At 45.1% G+C, this 22,500-nt stretch overlaps 1 protein-coding gene across 1 annotated transcript in view; it reads left to right on the top strand.

The window, feature by feature from the left end:
* Positions 1-22,500, top strand: part of epas1b (endothelial PAS domain protein 1b) — a 42,682-nt gene that overhangs the window by 19,262 nt on the left and 920 nt on the right. Inside the window, exons 4-17 of the mRNA XM_042064865.1 lie at positions 4,168-4,313; positions 5,444-5,528; positions 8,623-8,735; positions 9,024-9,226; positions 11,866-11,972; positions 15,192-15,339; positions 15,638-15,843; positions 16,635-16,825; positions 17,023-17,145; positions 17,349-17,812; positions 18,270-18,366; positions 18,528-18,633; positions 18,730-18,879; positions 19,088-22,500. The exon at positions 19,088-22,500 is cut by the window's right edge and continues 920 nt beyond it. Coding sequence (XP_041920799.1) covers positions 4,168-4,313; positions 5,444-5,528; positions 8,623-8,735; positions 9,024-9,226; positions 11,866-11,972; positions 15,192-15,339; positions 15,638-15,843; positions 16,635-16,825; positions 17,023-17,145; positions 17,349-17,812; positions 18,270-18,366; positions 18,528-18,633; positions 18,730-18,879; positions 19,088-19,239 — 2,291 coding nt within the window. The 3' untranslated portion in view covers positions 19,240-22,500. The remainder of the gene's footprint in view (positions 1-4,167; positions 4,314-5,443; positions 5,529-8,622; positions 8,736-9,023; positions 9,227-11,865; positions 11,973-15,191; positions 15,340-15,637; positions 15,844-16,634; positions 16,826-17,022; positions 17,146-17,348; positions 17,813-18,269; positions 18,367-18,527; positions 18,634-18,729; positions 18,880-19,087) is intronic.

Genomic DNA, 22,500 nt, shown 5'->3' with positions numbered 1-22,500 from the left:
AGCAAACACAGCTAGCCAAGCATAACTAGCCAATCATCCACATTAAACAGAAACGCATACATACACACACCCACGCACACACACAAATGCAAGCTGATGATGTTTTCAAGCAGGGTGGCACCAAACAGGTCAATGGAGTGGAATAGCACACACGCAAACACACACCTACGCTCACACACACTCACACAAACTATTTTCCTCACACCTTTTCACAGTCATGCACAGTCACGCAATTACCTGTTCCAGGCGCTCATTCGGAATGGTAATAGTAGCTCTTCTGGATAGGGGCCCGGCTACAGGTCTGAACAAGCTCTCCCGTCCATAATGCCTCACCACTGGGCCCTCGTTTAGGCCTAATGGCTTCATAAGGGCTAATCTAGAACTAATGGCCTCCACAGTAACCTCATTTTTCTGGGCCTCCCACTCACTTACTAGAACTATGGCTAATAATATAATAGGTAGAATATGTACTGTATTTATTGTTATTGTTGTTTTTTAAACCGTCAGTTCTTGAAAGTTCACAGCATTCAATGGAACTGATTAATACAGGTATTGTGTATGAGCTATGCAAAGATTTGGAGCAGTTCCACCTTTTATTCAGGGCAGAACCGTCTGAAACAGTGATCCTTTAATAATTCAGTCCAAATCCAATAGCCAAAACAGATTTGATGTTTTTTTTTTTTTTTTTTACCTGAAAAAAAGCTGCCCAATGTCACTAGTGAGACTTGTGGCTTTCCCTGTGGTCTTCGTGCATATGCCTGTGCGAGTGTGTTTCGGTTGGTGCACACATGTGCGTCATACCAGTGTGTAAAAATACAAATTACATACAGATACAATACAGATAACCAAATTCTGCAGCACAGGTCTCTGCACACGCTGGTTTCCAGCATTGTTATGAGGAAGTGCTGTTGCCTCACAGTATTAGTCTGGAACATTAGTGAGAGATTATTACATTAGGGAATATTGTTTTTTGCCAAGCACTTTTTTGCTTGAGTGTAAGGCTAATTAGCTTTAGCAGCAGTCACAGGTTACAATTATAAGTGTATGTTGCTTGTACGTCAGCCTAGGGGGGAAACCAGAGCACAAGACACAGAAGATAAATGTGTGTGTGTGTGTGTGTGTGTGTGTGCACGTGTGTGTGAAGACAATCCTGCAATGTTAGTGCACATTGGTAAAGAAGCTCGGGAAGATTCTTGGAATAGAGTGGGTGGAGTATTCAAGATGGCGTGTGTGTGTGTGTGTGTGTGTGTGTGTGTGTGTGTGTGTCTATGCGCGCGCGTGTGTATGCATATCCTGTGGATTATAAAATTAGAAATTTCCGGAAAGTAGACAAAGGAGTAACCCTATTGTTCCTGCATTCCATGTGTTTGTTTGAAGAGAGATGAGAGCAGAGTGTCTCCACATCATGGACGTGACCACATGTGATGATGTGGCCAGACACAAGTGCTAGTCTTACTCACATATGCCACAAGCTGGCTGTACACTATGTTTTCGACTTTTAGCTAGATCTTTTATTTTTATTTTAGCCAGGCTTTTTTTTAGCTCACATTGCTATCAGGGTCTATTGCTATTTTATTTGACTTACCTTTATCTTATCAGACAGTTCATTTTTGATTGCATTGATATTCCTTTATTTCATCAGTCACTGCAATCCTATTGGTTAGAGCAGCAACAATGGCAGAGTGAAATCCCACTCTCCCGCTGTGTTTGCAAACGGATGTAAATATTGTAGTTGAGATGCTGGAAAAGGAACACTGATGGTCCTGCAATCAGCTTGCTTTAATCCTTGGAATGATGTGACTGTGTTGTATCCCAGACCGCCACAGATAGGGAAGTATGAGGGGCGAGAGAGGAGGCGAGGTGGAGAAAGGCGGGGGAGGACTGCAAAGTCATGGAGAGTCAAAGGTGGAAGTATGGCAAGAGTTGAGACATACAGGAGCATAGTATGGCCATCAGTATGACAGATGGGGAGGAAAAAGAAGGGAGAGCTGAAAACCGAGAGATGAGCAGAGAGAGAGAGAAGGAAAGAGAGATTGATACTGGAAGAGAGAGAGAGGGAGAGAGAGAGAGAGTGTGTCTTTGTGAGAGGAGAGATGGCTCTGCAGATTGCCTTATCTGCCGCAGAGCTTTGCCGGGTGGTGCTCGCCCTTTCAGGCGCAGCCAAAACACAGGGCAGCGCTGGCGCCAGGCAACAACGACACTGGTACCCCCAGCTACCCCCCCCCCACCCCCTCTGGCCTCAACCACCGCAGTCACTAGTGCCGCTCCGGCATCCACACCCCTACCACTCAAGGCAGCGCAAAGGGAAACCCTTCATTAGACAAGACACAAACCACTCCAATGGTGATGTCTTCCAGTTGGAATTCCTTCAATAACAAATGTCTTCACACACACACACACACACACACACACACACACACACACACCTCGTTATCACCTCGTTATCAACTTGTTGAGTTGCACAGTCAGTCAGTATTAACCGGTTGCTGAAGTACATGTTAAATTGTTTTAGCTTAGCTGTCAAACTGTGGGACAATCTTTCAATATAAAATCACAATCTCTACACATTTTAGAACTGATAAAGGTCTATGTACATTTCAATGTACATGACAATGTATATATCTATGTACATGAAAACCTACAGTACATACGATAAGTGACATAGACTGACATACTGAATAATACAATTAATACATTTAGCTATTTTAGTATTACAATTAAAGCACCAAAACCCTTTTTGCACACTGGAGAAAAAAATGACTATACCCAATGAGCATTTGCTCTTCAGTGAAACTGCATTCCAGATTCCAGTAAGAGCATGGGACCATGGGACCCAGCTTTTTTTCGCCCCTGCTGACAGAGAGCCAATCCCCTGGCGCAGCAGGGGACGGGAGCCCTCTCTCGGGGCCTCCTCTTCAGGGACTTGGCTCTACTCCAGCCCCAGGCTCGAGAGCAGGCCCGCTGGAGAAGCCCACTGAGAGGAATGGCGGGCCTTCGACCCCCCTCGACCATCCCCCCCAGCCTCCCTCTTGGGCCGTCTCCAACTTCCCTAACGGGAGACTTTTCCCCTAGTTTCCTTTTTCTTCTCCTTCAATCCTCTTGAGTACACAAATGCGTCATATTTAAAAGGCCTTGATTATTTGTGTTGCGGAGGGCAGGAATGTTTTTCATTTTTTTTTTTTTTAAAAGAAACGTGTTGAAACACTCCGATATGGAAGGTCTAATGCGGAGGAGTTGGTGTTCTGATAGGCATCTCCTAAAATGTAACAGGTTTTTCATGTGCATGGAGCATAATGGCCCATAAAGTCTTTTTACAAGACATGGGGGTGCAGCCAGTGTGTGTGTGTGTGAGAGAGAGAGACAGAGGGAGGAAGAGAGGGAGGAAGAGAGAGAGAGAGAGAGACAGATGGACAGAGAGTGTGTGCCTGTGTCAGTTTTTGACTTTGTGTGTATGAGCATGTGTGTGTGTGTGTATGTGTGACCAAGTGAAGGTCAGGGTATTGGGGAGTGTGCATACAGTAGTCACAGGATGAAGTGCCTGGAGTTTGTTTTGGAAATATGCCATCATTTAAAACAGGCCTCCCTCCCTCTATCTCTCTCACACACACACACACACACACACACACACACACACACACACACACACACACACACACACACACACACACACACACACACACACACGCGCACATACACTCGTTTGTACTTGGTTGTAATGAACGTGGTTGCAGACATCCATACACACACACACACACATTCACAAAAGTATAGACATACACAGACAGTTAATATGTTGCTTATTTGTACATATGTAACAGAGGTCTTAATTCGTCCACCGCTCACGGCCCTCGAACCCGCCACCTCAACACACACCGGCATGGGAGTCGAACGCCCAGTTGGAAGCCTGGGCCTAAAAGCCCAGGCTTCCAACTCAGCAGTTAGAAGCGTTCTTAAGGTTAGGGGTGTGAGGATTTACATGCGCAACTAGCATGCTAGCTCAGTTCGCCTCCGTTACACATACGCAGTCATAAAACATGCATATTCATACTCCCCCCCCCCCCCTCTCTCTCTCACACACACACACACACACACACACACACACACACACACACACTGTGTCGCTCTCTCTCCATCACACACTGATGGTGTTTGCTGGTTGTGTTGCAGGCTGCAGTGCTGCAGAGACAGAGGAGGACAGACAGATGGACACCATGTACCTGAAGTCTCTGGAGGGCTTCGTCAGCGTGATTACCACCGACGGAGACATAATATTCCTCTCTGAGAACATCAACAAGTTCATGGGCCTGACACAGGTGAGTGTGTGGTCTCTCACTCTCTCTCTCTCACACACATACACATACACACACACACACACACACACACACACACACACACACACACACACACACACACAAACACACAAACACACACACACACACGCAAACACACATATTCAGATTCAACCTTCTATTTCTTCTGCTTGTCCTCTCCACACAGACTCAGAACCCCTACCAACACACACACACACACACACACACACACACACACACACATTCACACACAAATGCTTCACACACCTCCATAACACAAAGGTCCATTTTGCCTGATAGGGATTATTTGGAGCTATGCTGAATTGGGTCTCTAATTGAGAGTCTTCACCGAAAGCCAATTAGTGGCTAATGCTTTTATCGTAGTGTGGGAAACAGCCCCGTATGCCCATCACCAGGTGGTAGGATTATCTCCATCCTATGCCCTCTCTGGTGCCCGTTGTGGTGCCCTCTGGCTCTGCCAAGCACTGACAGAAACATGGAGAGTCTGTCAATCTGTCAATCAACCAATCAGTCCTTTAAAGAAAATAATACAAATGCTCTATTCAGTGCAGTGTGAAACAAAGCAAACTACCATGTAGAATCCACAGGAAAAACAATAATGATTTAAAACCCTAAAACCTCAATGCTCTGGAGCCCTGAGAACCCATACACACTAGAATGCCCACACACACGCGCAAGCGCACATACACACACACACACACACACACACACACACACACACACACACACACACGTGAGTAAGAGAGTGGCTATTGTTGTTTCCCAGCGTTGTACTAAATGTCAAATGGAGAGCCTTGTTTCCTCCAAACATTGACAGCCAGGCAGGATGTGTGTGTCTGTCTCTCAAACACTTTTTTGATTAAGTAAGCTCGTGATTCAGAAGGAGGATGTTTGGCTTTGTCTCTGTGTTTGTGTGTGTGTGTTCATAAACTGTACATTTCCTTCCTCATATACTGTATAGACATATGTTTATGAGTAGATACCTACCGGATGATGACACATTGCCAATGTGTGTGTGTTTGTGTGTGTGTGTGTGTGTGTGTGTGTGTGTGTGTGTGTGTGTGTGTGTGTGTGCGTGTGTGTGCGTGTGTGTGTGTGTGTGTGTGTTTCAGGTGGAGCTGACAGGCCACAGCATCTTTGATTTCACTCATCCATGTGATCATGATGAGATCCGTGAGAATCTCAGCCTCAAAACAGGTAAATGGCCTCACACCTCACTCCTTTCACCGGGGATGAGAGGATGTGAGGAGAATAATAGAGGGAGAGAGAGAAAGGGTGAGGAGAGGAAGTGAAAGAGTGATTTATACTCCTAATTCGGTCGTTAAGTCCAACGTCATGGGACCAACAGCTTTTTGGTCAAAAAACGTTTACTAGCGTTTTTTGCAACTTGTAAACCTTGTCACCATCACCTCCGTTTTATTGAGGGTAAAACAAAATTGCGATTACTGTAGTTGTGCAACCAGATGATACAATCCAGGGTTACGTGTAGGCTTCCACGAAAAATAGTATTTTATTAGATTGAGGCAACAAGTGAGTAGTGAGATAACAATTTTCCTAAAGGCTACACTGAATAGCGGGAAACAATTTTTATTTTATTTTTTATTAAGTTTATTTGACTGGAGAAAACCGAGCGGCTCTGAAAGCCATTGGACCCGGAAAAAGATTTATTAGCCTATTATTCATCATCACGAGGCAGGCCCTTTCTCCAGTACAGGACTCTCTGGTAGCCTGCTGGAGGGCTGAGGTAGAGGACTGTGCGGGACAGATTCTTCATACGCAAAACTGAAAAAGGCTACTAGATGTCTGATTTTAAGTTACTGTAACACAGCTATGTTAGCTGGCATCCGTTCTTTAGAAAGGCACTAACATCTGAAGTAGCCTAGTGGTGTCCTCTTCCTCTGACATGCTTTCGATTTCGAATTTCAACAATGGAGAAGCAGGAAAGAATTGAATTTATGTAGGCCTAAACAATAGTATCCGTCAGTTAGGCTGCTTAAACCCCAGTTTTTAATGCTGCGTAACCCAATATCCATCTCAAGTATAATTCTATACACTATTTTAATAATTTATATATATGTTATTTTATGCATATATTTAATTTGCGGGAGTGCAGTAAATCATCTGTTTCTCTCACACCTGCAAACGCACCTCTCTCATTCCGCCCACTCCCGCATAGAGGAACATGTCCCGTGCCACACTCTTTTGCGTAGCAAACCTGCTGGTCCTGCGGGACTCCCGCCGGAGTGCAGACTTCTAGACTGAGCCTTTACCTTTGGCTCCCCTTCAGGGCTGTCCCCTCCTGCTGAAAACATGCCATTCTAATTACTGTCAAATACCATTGCACATGCCAGGTCATCAATCAGATTTGTGGCCTCACATTCTCAAAGTCATCCTAAGTGCTCGCCAAGCAGCCCTGATCTCGCCTAAGGATTTTGTAAACAGAATGACCGCTGAGCCAGATCTTGGCAATACAAGAAAGTGTCTACCTAAGCAGAATCCAATGTTATGACGGGACAGCTGTCAGAGCATTAGCCTATGGATCCTGATACTTTAGGCTCTCTCACTTGATTCCCCTGTATCTCAGTCCATTTGAATCTCCCCTACCTTAATATGAGACTGAGCTACAGCCATAGCTATAACTAGGCTCAAATATCAAATGTCATATTTAAATTAGATAATCCACATTGCATTTAGTTTTCAAGTCTTGACACACACACACACACACACACACACAAACACACACACACATACAACCCCCCCCCCCCCCCCCCCACAGACACATGCACCCACATACACGCACACACGTCAGTGCATGAGTTGGTCCACAATGATCTCATAGAGGTCCATGTTTCCTATTTGTTACATCTATATCAACACTAGCTGATAGCAACCCAAACAAGCACCCTAAGTGGATTCATCCATTCTGTTTGTAGATTTAGTTCTCACGTAACGCAGGGCACTAAATGACTGTGTAGCAAACTCAATGTCCCCTAAACGAGCTAATGCTTGCGTGCCTACTCGCACGGATACACACTCACATGATTATATATACAGACACGCCGAAGGTACAGTAAACTCAAAAATGCAAGCTGAAAATGCTCTGACAACAAGCCTTTTTTCCCTCCTGACTCTCCCAGAAACTTGTCTGCTGCCCTGTGTATGTGTACACAAATATACACAAATATGACCTGCCACCAGTCAGTCTGGAATGCAAAGAAATGTAAACCAGTGGACGTAACAGACCTCATTCTCTCCACCCACCTGCCTGTCCCCTGTTTTAATCTCTCCATCTCCCCTGACCTTGCATTGGTGAGGGCACATCCATGTTGGACAGAGCTACATCTCTTTTCAGCATACACTTTAAAGGTGCTCTAAGCGATGTTACGTGGTTTCAAAGCTAATTTTTTTTGTCACATACAGCAAGCATCTCCTCACAATCTGCTAGCTGCTTGCCCCCTGAATACACTGTAAAAACTGTCTCTGGCTCCAAAAACAGCAACAAAAAAGCCTGGTTTAGCTTGGACCATAAAACATACAGTAACACTTTTCCAGCCATTCACCGACGAGATGCGCATTCAGGAGAGTTTCAGTTAGCTCTCTGTTTTGTTTGAAGGTCAACAGAAGTGACGTTACCCAACATTGCTTAGAGCACCTTTAAGAAGGAAAAACCATTCCTAGTGGAACACTGAAAAGATCTATGTGGAATTGTAGGGTCAGAAAACTGCTACAAAACAAAACAAAAAACACAACCAAGCCATCAGAGAAAAATCTCTCAGTTGTTACATGATTGCATGCATTTTACTCACTGGTTTTTGTTGAAGCTCAGTCCACCTGCACAATGGTGTTTAACTTGCTGCTTTAGATCTTTTGGCTTATAGCGAGAATGGTGAAGTTCATGGAGAGGGTAGGCTTGCTATCTAGACATGAACTGAGATGTTGTCACATCGTAACCCATCTGATATGTCAATATTTCCTCCTGGGATGAGGTCATCGTTTTTGCCCTTTTAGAGTGTATCTGTTTGCTTCTGTTCCATGATGGAACATTCTAGATTAGAACAACTACATGCCCAAACATTCTACTTTCCTATGAGGGGGAAGTAAAGTACCCTTTACCCTTTAGTGCATGAAGAATCTAGACGCCAATGTGAAAACAATCAGTGCAAGAATTTGAGTTGACAAACATTACTAAAAAAAAGCCCCCCCTCTGTATGTGTGTGTGTGTGTGTGTGTGTGTGTGTGTGTGTGTGTGTGTGTGTGTGTGTGTGTGTGTGTGTGTGTGTGTGTGTGTCAGGTGTTGGAAAGAAAGGCAAAGAGCTGAGCACAGAGAGAGATTTCTTCATGAGAATGAAGTGCACAGTGACCAACCGCGGCCGTACTGTCAACCTGAAGTCAGCCAGCTGGAAGGTGGGACTGGCACACACACACACACACACACACACACACACACACACACACACACACACATACACACACACACACACACACATGAACACACACACACACATGAAACATACACAAATACATATATATATATAGATATATGCACACACACATAATACATGCACGCTTAAGGTTAATGTTGTCACAAGGTTAATGTTTTTTTGCACTGTTGAACCTGTTGAAATAAATAAATAAACTATGTTTTAAGAGCCGCCGTGCTGTTCTAAGAACCGTTGTGCTGTTCTCCTGCAGGTTCTGCACTGCACTGGCCACATGAAGGTGTACACCAGCGGCCCGCCACGGGCTCTGTGTGGCTACAAGGAGCCGCCACTGGCCTGCATCGTCATGATGTGCGAGCCCATTCCCCACCCCTCCAACATCGACACCCCGCTCGACAGCAAGACCTTCCTGAGCCGCCACAGCATGGACATGAAGTTCACTTACTGTGACGACAGGTGAGACACACACACACACACACACACACACACACACACACACAACACACACACACACAAACACACTCACACACACACACACACACACACACACACACACACACACACACACACACACACACACACACACACACAGGTACATACATATGAGTTAAGTTAAGTTTAACTAGGTCACAAACCCAGTATGTGCACCCTGTCAGTTTTCTGCACTGTACACTAGGCAATATACTGTAACATGTTCTTCTCAGATGAAAGATAACGTGTTGAAACACAAGCATATGCACACTAAAGACTCTCTCTCTCACACACACACATGCACATTCACACACACACCCTCACAAAGAGAGAGGGAGCGAGAGAGAGAGAGAGAGAGAGAGAGAAATCATGACCTGCGGCAAAAGGAAAAATCTCAATCACACACACACACACATAAATAAACACAGAGAGTAGCACAGAGACATATTCTTTAACCTGAGGTAATTGCAGGTCTATGAACAGAACTTGTGAACTGATCAAAGTGACATTCAAAATGGTTACTCCCCTCACCCGCATACAGACAGCCCTCTCGCCATTGACATTTCCGAACCTGCCTGCCAACTGAAAACACTCCAGTCAGTCTTCATGTGTGTGTGTGTATTTGTGTGTGTGTGTGTGTGTGTGTATATGTGTGTGTGTGTGTGTGTGTGTGTGTGTCTGTATGTGTGTGTGTGTGTGTGTGTGTGTGTGTGTGTGTGTGTGTGTGTGTGTGTGTGTGTGTGTGTGATTCAGAGTGACTAAGAGATCCCTGAGAGATTAATGTCCTTCAGCAGTTGTCTATTCTGTATTTAAGGGTTCCTCAACTTTTTCTCAACCCAGACATGTAGAGACACATTCCTTTCTTTCCATGGCACGGGAGATAGTCTAGCCACTCTCTCTCTCTCTCTCTCTCTCTCTCTCTCTCTCTCTCTCTCTCTCTCTCTCTCTCTCTCTCTCTCTCTCTCTCTCTCTGTCTCTCTATCACACTCTATAGGATGAACATCTTAGTTGTTTGGTGTCCATACAGGAATCCTTGTTTGGTGCCAAGTCAGTTCTGTCTCAACTACGTTTTTTTAGTTTGCAGAAAACCAGCTCTGTTACAAAGTTGTGAATGGACAGATGTCTCTGAGAAATGAAGGACCTTTGTGCTATGCAAATGTAACACAGAAGTGATTTGAGAACATTTTGCAGGCGTCCTTTACCCGGGCCACTGGCAGGTCAAATGGTTTCTTTGGGAACTCTTAGACGGACATGAGCAAGGAATAAGAAAACAAAATTAGAGGTCATTTATGTAATGTTTGGTCTCCAGCATCTGATGTGAACTTTCCATTTAAGAGCAAAAGGCCTCTCGGCTTCTGATGTGAGCCACCTGCAGTGTTGGGAAAGAATGCTGTCATCTGACTTTTAAAGCACACATACTCTCTCTTTCAGTCCCTCACCAATTACACATGGACACGCTCAAATAGTCACCAACACACACTCTCTTGTCTCTTTGCTCTTTTCATGGGACAAACCTGCCCAGTGCAGAATCATACACAGCTCAGAGACTTACAGACACAGACATACACACGGACAGACAGACGGACACACAGTCACACACACACACACACACACACACACACACACACACACACACACACACACACACACACACACACACACACATACACACACACACAGACACACACACACACACAGTCCCACAGAGGGGTGGATTCAGGTTTGATGATGAGGAAGAAGTGATTTGGCTGCTTAATAGAGAAGTCTTTAAGGTTCCCTCAAAAGGGTGGCAGAAGCTGCGCTTGCAGCTGTCAGGTTGCATAACACACACACACACGCGCACACACACACACACACATTCTCGCTCCCTCTCTCCCTGCCTATCTCTCTGTTATTCACACACTCTTTCTCTCCCTCTCTCACACACACACACACACACACCACACACACACCTACACACACACACACCACACACACACCTACACACACACACACACACACACACACACACCACACACACACCTACACACTTGCTTTCACCCAGTCTGACCGTCACCAGCAGCACTTACAGATAAGTCTGGTGAGGTGCAGTGAGTTCAAAGTCTTTGACAGCATTCCAAAGGAGTCCAGTGTGTGTGTGTGTGTGTGTGTGTGTGTGTGTGTGTGTGTGTGTGTGTGTGTGTGTGTGTGTGTGTGTGTGTGTGTTTGTATTTGTATTTCATGAAATATTGTATGCATATGGTTTGTAATACGCACATCCTCTTTGCGGTTCTTCAAATGTTTGGATAAGTGAGTGTCAGTAAAGAGTATGTGTGTGTGCATGCACGCATGTGTAGTATTGCCCTGACCTTGTGACAGATAAGAGAAATTAATCTTTCTTGGAAGCAGGGGATTCTTCTAATCCCTTTCTCACGCCACTCCAATCATGAGATGTGAAACATAGACACTGTACTGTATGTCACTGTGTATGTCTTTCTGTGTGTGTCAGAGTGTGGCTTTGCTGGTGTGCCCGTGCAGATTTGAGTGTGTATGTTTATTTCTGTTGGCTTATTCTTATGTTTGATCATTTCAATTGCTCTTTGTTTGTGTGTGTGTGTGTGTGTGTGTGTGTGTATGTGTTTCAGAGTGGCAGACCTGATGGGCTACAGCCCTGAGGACCTGCTGGGACGTTCTGTCTATGAGTTCTACCATGCCCTGGATTCTGACAGTGTCACCAAGAGCCATCAGAACCGTACGTTCCTTTACTGTTTGTTCATGCACACATGCAATCACACACCCACACACCCACACCCACACACACACACACACACACACACACACACACACGGACGCACATGTTATCAGCACATAGCAGAATGGTATGTTCTTTTGTCTCTCTTCTCGCCTTTTTTCTTCCTCATCCTTACCACAGAGAAGATTCAGTTACGACTCACGATGTCGCACACACACACACACACACACACACACACACACACACGCACACACACCCGCACACACACACACACACACACACGCACGCACACACACACACACACACACACACACACACACACACACACACACACACACACACACACACACACACACACACACACTCAGACAAGATTCACCAACAGAGACAACACTTACACAGTCATTTTCAGACACATCCAAAAACACACACACACACACACACACACACACACACACACACACACACACACACACACACACACACACACACACACACACACACACACATACCACAAACACTTCAAGCTCAGACTTACAGTACCAACAGTTTCAGTGGTTCAGCCAGTAACCTGGTCAGTGGTGGTCCCTTTAACTCTCCTCCTTCCGCTCCTGTCCACTGCGTAGTCCTCCCATCCTTCCCTCTTTCTGTTTCTCTTTGCCTTTCTTCCTTTTTTACTTTCTCTACCCCACGTATACAACTCTCCCAGTCTATCCATCCATTCTCTCTCTCTTTCTCTCTCTTTCTCTCTGTCTCTCTGTCTCTTTCTCACTCTCTCACACACACCCGTTTGGTGCTGTAGTCAATCCCTGCCTTTGTTCTATTGTTTCATTGAGAGACTGGTGCTGAAGCAGCGATGAGCTCAGGGAGAGCGGCGTGTCACGTCTACACTCAGGGCTCCGATGCTGAGGTGGACAAGTGCAAATACCTCCAGGGCTTTTCGCCTCTCATCCGTGTCATTCGCTCTATCCCTCCGTGTCTGTCTGTCCGTGCTCACTCTCTTCCCCCCCCCCCCTTTGTGACTTTCTATTTCTTTATGTTTCTCTTTGGCCTCTGTGTTTTTCTTTCTTTCTGGCTTCATGCTCACATTGTCTCTCCTTTATCCTTTTAAACTCCCTCTCGCACTCTCTCTCTCTCTCTCTTCCTCTTTCTCTGTCTCTCAGTTTCAGCTGTTTTAGTGAAGACTTTGTGTGGTTTCTCTTTTTCTGTGGTTTTTGGTGTTTTTATAGTACCAGAGAGCAGGGAGCAGGTGTCTAAGGTCATGACCTGACATAGACATATCAGTTCCTTTTTACTGATATTTCTGAAGACGTAAACAAGGATCATTTGTCAAATTAAATGCCTAATAAATCATTAGCTTTTCACATCTTACTAGTCATTTTTAGGTATGGTTTTCTAGGCAAATGACACATTCATTGTGAATGCATAGGATACTGCATGTTACCACTAACCATCCACCTGTGGCAATTCAAGGAAAGCCTTTAGAAACTCTAAGAGGCATCTGTTTGCATGTTATCAAGCTTTGCAGTAGTGCTATTAATGGTGTTTACAAGGGCAGGTTTTTATGGAATAACCTGCCAGTTCTAGGTCCAGACTCCATAATGCTACTTTAGCCATCATGCCATACAGTGCTTTTCTCTGCACTCACTCTTTTCATGTGCTTTGTCTCCTCTATTGGCTCCCATCTCCTCTTACTCTGCCACTGTAAGGTAACATAAGCTGGTCCTCACTGCTCCTGATACACAGGCGTCCTGGCCGATCCGTGTCACGACAGCCTCCCTGCCTGCAGAAGGCCCCTGGGGGCCCATGATCCAGTTAGGCTGAGTTATGGTGGCGATTCAAACGAGCCTTATTGGATTTGTGGCATTAGGGCGGCGCGGGGGCCGCTATTAAGATGTCTTGGATCCCATTAGGGGCTGGGCTGTGGCAGGCGAGATAAGAGGGGAACATCTGCCCAGCGAGGAGCACTCACGCTGGGACAGGTGGCGCAGATTGCCCCTCTAACGACCAGCAGAGGTGGCACTGGCTTCTCTCCACGCACTGACACGTGTAATTAGCAAACAGGGCTGTGTGCATTGGAGATAGGGAGGTGTGTGCATGCATCATGTGTGTCTGTGTGTGTGTGTGCGTGTGTGTGTGTGTGTGTGTGTCTGTGTGTGTGTCTGTATGTGTGTGTGTCTGTATGTGTGTGTGTCTGTATGTGTGTGTGTATGTGTGAATGACTGTTTGCGGATGCGTGTGGGCAGATGTCAGAAGGTGTTATTCTGGACCAATTGCGCAGCTTAAAAGCATGTTTGATGTGGATGTGTCTGTGTGTGTATGGGTCTGTGTGTATAATTGGGTGTTTGTGTCTGTGATGGGGCTGTGAAGTCAACATGGGAAGTCCTGTATGACGTCTGTGTGTTATCTGCTTACTGTATGTGTCTATCAGTCATATGTGTGAGACTAAGTGGGAACTAATATGTCTAGACACGATTTTGACACACACACTTACACACACACACACACACACACACACACACACACACACACACACACACACACACACACACACACACACACACTCATGCACACACACACACACACACACACACACACACACACACACACACACACACAAACACACATACACACACACGCACACAAGCACTGTCACACACGCACACAAGCACTGTCACACACTTGAGGGTCTCTTTAGAGAATACTCGGACTCTCTGTCTGACTCCCTTTTTCCTGGTGGCCAGCTCAGACGGCCGTGTCTCCATGGCAACGTGACCGGCCTGCTGAGCTGCACATGCAGCGGGTCGGGTCGAGTCCGGCTCGGGACAAACCCTCTGACCCCGGGCCCACAGCTTTCCCACGCCATCACTGGACCCACTCCAGAGACAGAGAGAAACAGATAGAGAGAGGGAGAGAAGAAGATGGGCTGAGCCAGTTAGATGTCCACTCTCCGCAAACAACCACCATCGGATTATTCACTTCTGCCAGCTTTCCTCTCGTTTGCTGTTTTCCCCTCTCTTCTCTCACTCTCTCTCTCTCTCTCTCTGCATTTTCTTTCCCTCCCTCTTTCATACACTCTATCTCCTCACCTCATTTAAACTCGAATTTGGAAGAAGCTTTATTGGCATGACAAAAACATTGTGCAAAAAGACTGAGGAAAGAAAGAATATACAGAATATATAATCCCACTCTTTCTGTCTCCTGTTTCCTCTGTTATAGTGTGCACTAAGGGACAGGCTGTGAGTGGCCAGTATCGCATGCTGGCCAAACATGGAGGTTATGTGTGGGTGGAGACCCAGGGCACGGTCATCTACAACAGCCGCAACTCTCAGCCACAGTGCATCGTCTGCGTCAACTACGTCCTCAGGTTTGCTACACACCTATGATATACAACAACACCTGCACTCTGCTTCTAACTAACCCCAGTCATGGAAGGAAGGAAAGAAATTAAAGAAAAGAAAGAGAAAGAAAAGAAAGAAGAACAATGCACCTGCCTACTGTAATATAGACACCACCAGTGCTTAACATTCTCAAGTACTGAGCCATAATTCACCTGCAGGTCAGGCTATTTGGAATTAGGAATATTTGTGATAACTTCAGGCAAAGAAACGTTTCTTGCTTTAAGCCCCCACCTTTACTATCTCCCCTCTGTCTGTCTGCTGCAGTGAAATTGAAGAGAAGGCCATGGTGTTCTCTATGGATCAGACAGAGTCTCTGTTCAAGACCCACCACATGAGCAGCTTCTTCAGCCAGACGGGGCCAGTGGCGGCCGAGTCCGGCGATGCCCTCTTCACCAAGCTCAAGCAGGAGCCCGAGGACCTCACCCAGCTGGCGCCGACCCCCGGAGACACCATCATCAGCCTGGACTTCGGTGAGTGAGTGGGTGGACACAGTACAGACCACGTGTCCGGCCCCAGGACACTTCTGAGAGACACCAAATCAGTTAAATCACACAGGCAAGATGACACCACCATCAGCATGGACTTAAGTGTAGGGGTGGAGGTGTCAGTGTGTGGGCAAAGGAAAGCCCAAATGTGAAGGAGAATTACGTTAGGCACAAACTCCTTGATGCTCAAAGGTAAAATTACATTTGCTCTTCAGCTTAGAGAGAACTTGTCTCTGACATATCATTACTAAGAAAATCAGAGCTGTGGAATGTAGATTTTTTTTTTGTCTGTGAGAGAAACATAACATAAGTTTAGGCGACTGGAAATTGAAGAAAAACAGCCAGACATTTTGTGGTATTATCCCCACTATGATCTTTTTTTAAACTCTTGTACGACATTTCTTTGAAAGCCATTCTTTGTTTTGTTGTTTTGGACTGCGTTCAAAGTTAAAAGTTAAAGCTAGACTCTTTGTAAACTTCCTGTCATATTGTGTCATGACGTCATGTGGAATTCGTCTGATTCTGAATGATAACCTTCAAAATGGCTGCTTTTGTGAAAGGCCTGAAGTGATAGTCTTTTGTTAACAGTCATTCTCCGAAACACAAACACACACACACACACACACACACACACACACACACACACACAAAGAGGCAAATAGAGACAACACACACAAACCAAGCCTATCCCTAATAAATAATTTATATGATTCTTAGATTCTTTACTAGTTATGTATTATGATCTAACCTATCTTATTTTCTGTGTTGGGCTTCAGGTCACCCTCAGTTTGAGGAGCGTCCACTGTTCAGTAAGATGTCCCCCATGCCCCGTCCTGCTGGGCACTCCTTCCTCAGTGACAGTGTCAAGCCTGGTAACCCTGAGGTGCCCACTGTCACCCCAACCTTCTGTGTGTCACAGGCACCCCCACCTGGCAGTGCCACCCCCAGCCTAAGCAGCTGCTCCACAGTGAGTTTGTGTGTGTGTGTGTGTGTGTGTGTGGGGGGGGGGGGGGTGCATGGGTGCAAGGGCGTCATTCAGCTAAGAGAGTACAGTACTCTATATGTGCCTTTCTGTTTGCAAGGATAAGCAAATGTCACTGTCTTGCATGTGTGTGTGTGTGTGTGTATGAATATAATCACATGTACTATCCTCTAACATTGCAGCCAAGCAGCCCAGGTGATTGCTACGCTACCGTGGACAGCGATCTGACAAGCTCCCAGATAGATCTCACAGAGAAGATGTATGCTCTGGACACCCAGGAGACAAACGCCACTGGCACTACAGAGGTGAACACACACACACACACACACACACACACATATACACACACACACACACACACACACACACACACACACACACACACACACACACACACACACACACACACACACATACACATCACAACAGCATGAATTCCTACATGATCCATTTCTTTGACTTTCTATGTACCAAACTCTCTTTCTCTGTCTCTGCCTCTCTCTCTTAGTCTGATTTGAGTGATCTTGACCTGGAGACCCTGGCTCCCTACATCCCCATGGATGGGGAGGACTTCCAGCTGCACCCCATTTGCCCTGAAGAGTCCCCCGCCAGCGAGACCACAGGCCTGGGCACCACCCATCACAGCTTTAGCAATATCGCCAGCCTCTTCCAGCCCCTCTCCTCCGGCCCGCCCGCCCACTACCAGCCCACCATGGGCACCACGGGGGCAGACAAGCGGGCACCCGGCGCGGACCCCTGGCCCAACATGGCCTGTGGAGGGCCCCCTGCCCTTCCACCTTACCACGCCCCGGCCAGCACCCCTCTGTCCTCTATGGGTGGCCGTCAGAACCTGCAGTGGCCCCCTGACCCCCCGTTACACTACCAGCGGCAAGTGGCCAAACCAGGCATGTCATCCACTCAGCACTTGCACCAGATGATGCCAACCAATCAGATGCCCATGTACAAGCAAAGGTATGAAAACATACATACTAACATTTTCAGACTGCAGTTTAATTATTCCATCCATCAACCAATCAATCAATCAATCAATCAATCAATCAATCAATCAATCAGGCATTCATATACAAGTGGCATTATTCAAATGTTTGACATACATATCTGAGAGTCAGCAGTGAAGAATAAAGAATGTTTCAAGCAATAAGAGTCCTTCCTATGAGTTATTTAAAGAGCATATGAGGAAGGAGCCTCTAGACCACCTCAGTGTCTCTTTCCTCCCCACCTCTCAGCTAGTCCTGACTCCTGACCCTGACCCACTTGTTTTAACTCACAGACCAAGGACCACTTCCCAGAGTAGAACAGAAAAGCAGGGCACCTTGAGAACCGCTATTTACATGTCTGTCTATGGTTAACTGGCCCTCATGCTGTGGTGTTATGGTAGTCAGCAGCGCTTCTGTGTTTCTGCGGGCAGGTCCATGGAGAACTTTGTCCAAGCCCAGAGGGACATGAGCCCGGCTCGTTTGGCTCTGGCCAACAGCATCAAGCGTTCCTTCACTCAGATGGCAACGGTGAGATCATGAATGAGCAACCTCAAAACCCTGTCAATAATATGCAAAAACACATTTCTGGTGCTGTTTCGTTGTGTTAACTTGTATGTATGTCGGGTGTGTGTGTGTGTGTGTGTGTGTGTGTGTGTGTGTGTGTGTGTGTGTGTGTGTGTGTGTGATAGGAGGACATGCAGCAGAATAAACCCTCAGAGATGATGTGGAAGAAGATGAGGAGTGACAGCTGTGCCGTGATGGACAGGAAGTGTCTCAGCACCAGCGCCCTATCAGGTACGGTGGTTCAAAAGGGACATCACCTCACAGAAACCTTATTTTCTTTCTCAGTACATCTTCAAATCCCTAAAACTCCCCATTTCTATTTCTCAGATAAAGGTATGGGCTTGTCAGATGGCTTTGGCCATCAACACAGGAAGACACAGTACCCCTGTAACCAAACATGCATGTCAAAGAAACCTTTCTCTGGACAGTGCTGCAACTACAGAGAGTACAGCTTATTGCCCTCATCCAAAAATGAGGGTGAGTCTCTATCACATTTTCCACATATTTGAAGGAAAAGTCTGCAAATGTATGAATGCATGTTTCACATAGTTCACATACAATGTTAACAGATTTTTTTTACACTGCATTGTGCATTAGTGTGTCTGCTCTGGATTATTGGATTAGGTAACAATTTACATTGTGGTGATTTTGGTCTGTGTGTGTGTGTGTGTGTGTGTCCATGCAGGGATGGTGAGTCGTCTCCTGGGCCCCTCCTTTGAGACCTTCTGCCTGCCTGAGCTCACGCGTTATGACTGCGAGGTGAACATTCCCCTGCAGGGCAAAATGCACCTGCTGCAGGGCAGCGAACTCCTGAGGGCTCTTGACCAGACCACCTAGACCACGAGACCTGGTCCCAGATCAGCCCCTCAACACCTCCCCACTTACACAACCCTTCCAGCGACTCGCTGAGGGCCTCTTATCAGACCACCAACACAGGCCACCTGTGTCCCAAAACCTGGTCCCAGATCAGTCCCTTGTCCCCTTTCTCACTACAATCCTCACCACCCCACCCCTACTGATCTCCCAAAACCCCACTGAGAAAATGAAAAGATATCTGGAAACTTCTGTAAGGAGTGATATATACTCAGAACAGCAACCCTAGAAGCTTGGTCAGCGAGTGTATGTTTTTAGATAGCCTATTATGATGAGGTATGACAGTGTATGATGTCAGAGAGGTTTGATTTCCACAATGTGCTTTCCAGGATCCAGCTCCTCTTCAAATCACTATGAGGTGGTTGCTCAAAATGTAGCATTTTGAAATCTGTGGGTTCGAGTAGAGACGAGCGAATGCAGGCGCGTGTGTGTGTGTGTGTGTGTGTGTGTGTGTGTGTGTGTATGTGTGTGTGTGTGTGTGTGTGTGTGTGTGTGTGTGTGTCAGACAGGTTCTTAGACAGGCACAGAATGCAGTCTGCCACTATTGTGCCTTCAGTCAAAGTAAGTTTTGTGCAGAGAAGCCCTTATTTTGATAGAAATTACCAGCAGACAAAACAATGTGTTTAATAAAGATATGTAATTCTTACCCATGCTAAAATGATAGCACAACACAGGTGCCCCTAAAATAAACCAATATGTTCCTCACAGGCCATGGAACCTGATGAAGCATTGATTTTTTTTAACACTGCCAGTCTAAGAATATTTAGTTAAATACAAGCATGAAGTTATCAGCGCAAAATAGAGGTGACTTCTCTTGCAACCACGGCTACTGGCAATCTTACCCACAGACGCCCACCTCATCCCATTTTATTATTCACAGAAAAGTCGCTTAGAGATTTATTTTTACTATCCTCATCTTTTAAGTTATATACCTGCATTATTTTTTAGTTACAAGGATTCATTGCATATTCATTTTTTTTGTCAGTGTCCGAAACCTATTTACCGAACTTTTATCTTTGTGTTTAGAGTGTTGGATTCTATTATTGTCATCGTGGTCCTCTGTCTGTCATTCTACTTGGTTACAACAAGCTTGATCCGGGGGGAGACCCCCATGTTGCCTTCACATGTTTGGCATGTTTTTAGGAACTATCACAAGTAGCCATTTCCTCCCTTTAATCTTCCTTCATTATTTTTCTCATTTTCACTGTCTGCCTTTTCCTCACATCTCATCAATGCTCTGTTGTGGTGACCACTTTATCTTTACATATATATGAATAAATATTTTAGAGCTGTATCCGTATATTTGTTTAAAGTGGATTGGAGATGTCCAGTACTGTGTCTAAAAATACTATTTTATTGCTTGTAGGCTTCGGTACTCTTGTCTTCTCTATGCAGTAGATACAAATCGGAGTACTGTCTGGTTTCAACGGAAAGTAGCACTGTTGTTTTTTTCCTGTGGTTTGAGATATGCAAAAGCCTTACCGTATTTTCTCTTTTTTTGGCAGGCCAGTACTGTTCCTTCTATCATGTCCTTTTGATTTTGTTGTTGTTGTTGTTGTTAATCAAAAAGCAGTAAATAAAAAAAAATATATATTCAGTAATAATAAGAAAAAGTTCCACTCTTGACACATGTAGCAGAATTCTGAATTTTTTGAAAGGCAAAAATTGTTAAGACTGCATTTAAATGAAACAGATGGACACATCTGATGATGACAATACTTTTGTAGATGAGTTGAGGTGTTTGCTTTGGAGCAGCAGCCGAGTTGTGTATTACTGGGATCCACCCACATTAACACTGTATCTATCTATTTGTTTGTTTGTTTGTTTGTTTTCTTTTTTAGGGAGGGGGCTGAGGTTGTCTTTAAGGTTGAACTGTGAGTTTCACTAATGCCTTAAAACATGCCCAGATTTTGCCAGAAGTGCTTAAAGATGACGATTAGACTAACCCCTCAGAGCCACAGACTGGTATCTGCTTTGTTGAGTCGTGTTTTAGAGTTAGATTCACTATCCCATGGTACCCAAATCCTGTCTTATTTATATCCATAAGCTCACCATTTGCCAAATATGAAATACATCCCTTGGTGGTAGTCTGATAACATCCTCATAGCTGTTCATTATTATTAGCCATGGAAATATAGTATAATAATTAATGATGATATACTAGTCTGAGTTTAGATTGTAGACAACACTGGTGAAAAGGTGAAATGAGAAGATATATTCTAGAATTCTAGAAGTTGTCTAAGTATTTTAAAGGTTTTGCAGGTGCAGAGCTAGCATACTCTGCAGTCATGCATAGCCACTGCGTTGACTGTGAATGTGTTTATGTCAGATTGGACTAGGTTGTTGGAAAATTGGATAATGTCATGGATGTCACTGAGGATTATTCAGTAACCAAGGTAAACTGGCAAGCAGAGGCAGTGTTCTATATTACAGCCAGGGGGTCTGTTCCTCTCAAGCCAAATCTTAACATGCATTTGATTATTACCCTCCGCTGAATCCAAACATTCAGATGTCACTGCGATATTAAGCTCAATGATTGCTTTGGCAACATGAGTAATTGCCACTCCAGAAACAATAAAATGAAGCCTGAGTTAGCATCTTACAATGCTGATGGAGAGCAGAATGTCTCTATGGTATGTTGGCAATTGAGCTAGTCCTCTTGCCTTCAAACATAGGGCTATGAGAGGAAGGTAGAGACCTTTTGAGCGGTGAGGAAGGGAGGTGAAGTCTGCTCAGCCTACCCACTGATGCAGCAACCTCATATCTCACAGCATTAACAGTCTCTTCCTCTCTCTATATATCAATATATTTTGCAAACACCCCCAGTCCTTCTCTCTGTTATCAATACACAAATATGCATTCTTGTGCAACCTAAAAAAAAATCATAATTTATGGGAAAAAATATCGCTGGAACAGCCTCAATCCAAAGACAGAGAAAAGACAAAATGTTCTCTTTGTTTTCCTCGAGCCAAAGCGAACAGAATCTTGAGCATTTCCCCAAGTGATGTGGAGTCTAGATTAAAAATATTGCCCGGATAATGCAAGAGGATGTGCAATTTGATGTTGTTTATTTATGTTTTCTGCTAAGTGGATGAGGCAGGGCGCATGAGTGTCTGTCAAGGGGAATGAGAAATTGGTGTCCCATCAGACTTCTGTACACAGATAGCAAGATGTTTTACTCAAATATAAATATACTGAGTCCCAAGTAGTCCACAAGCAGAATAA

This window comes from Alosa sapidissima, chromosome 16 (genome assembly GCF_018492685.1).
Source record: "Alosa sapidissima isolate fAloSap1 chromosome 16, fAloSap1.pri, whole genome shotgun sequence".
NCBI classification, from domain to species: Eukaryota; Metazoa; Chordata; class Actinopteri; order Clupeiformes; family Clupeidae; genus Alosa; species Alosa sapidissima.
This window is presented reverse-complemented; position numbering and strand designations above follow the sequence as displayed.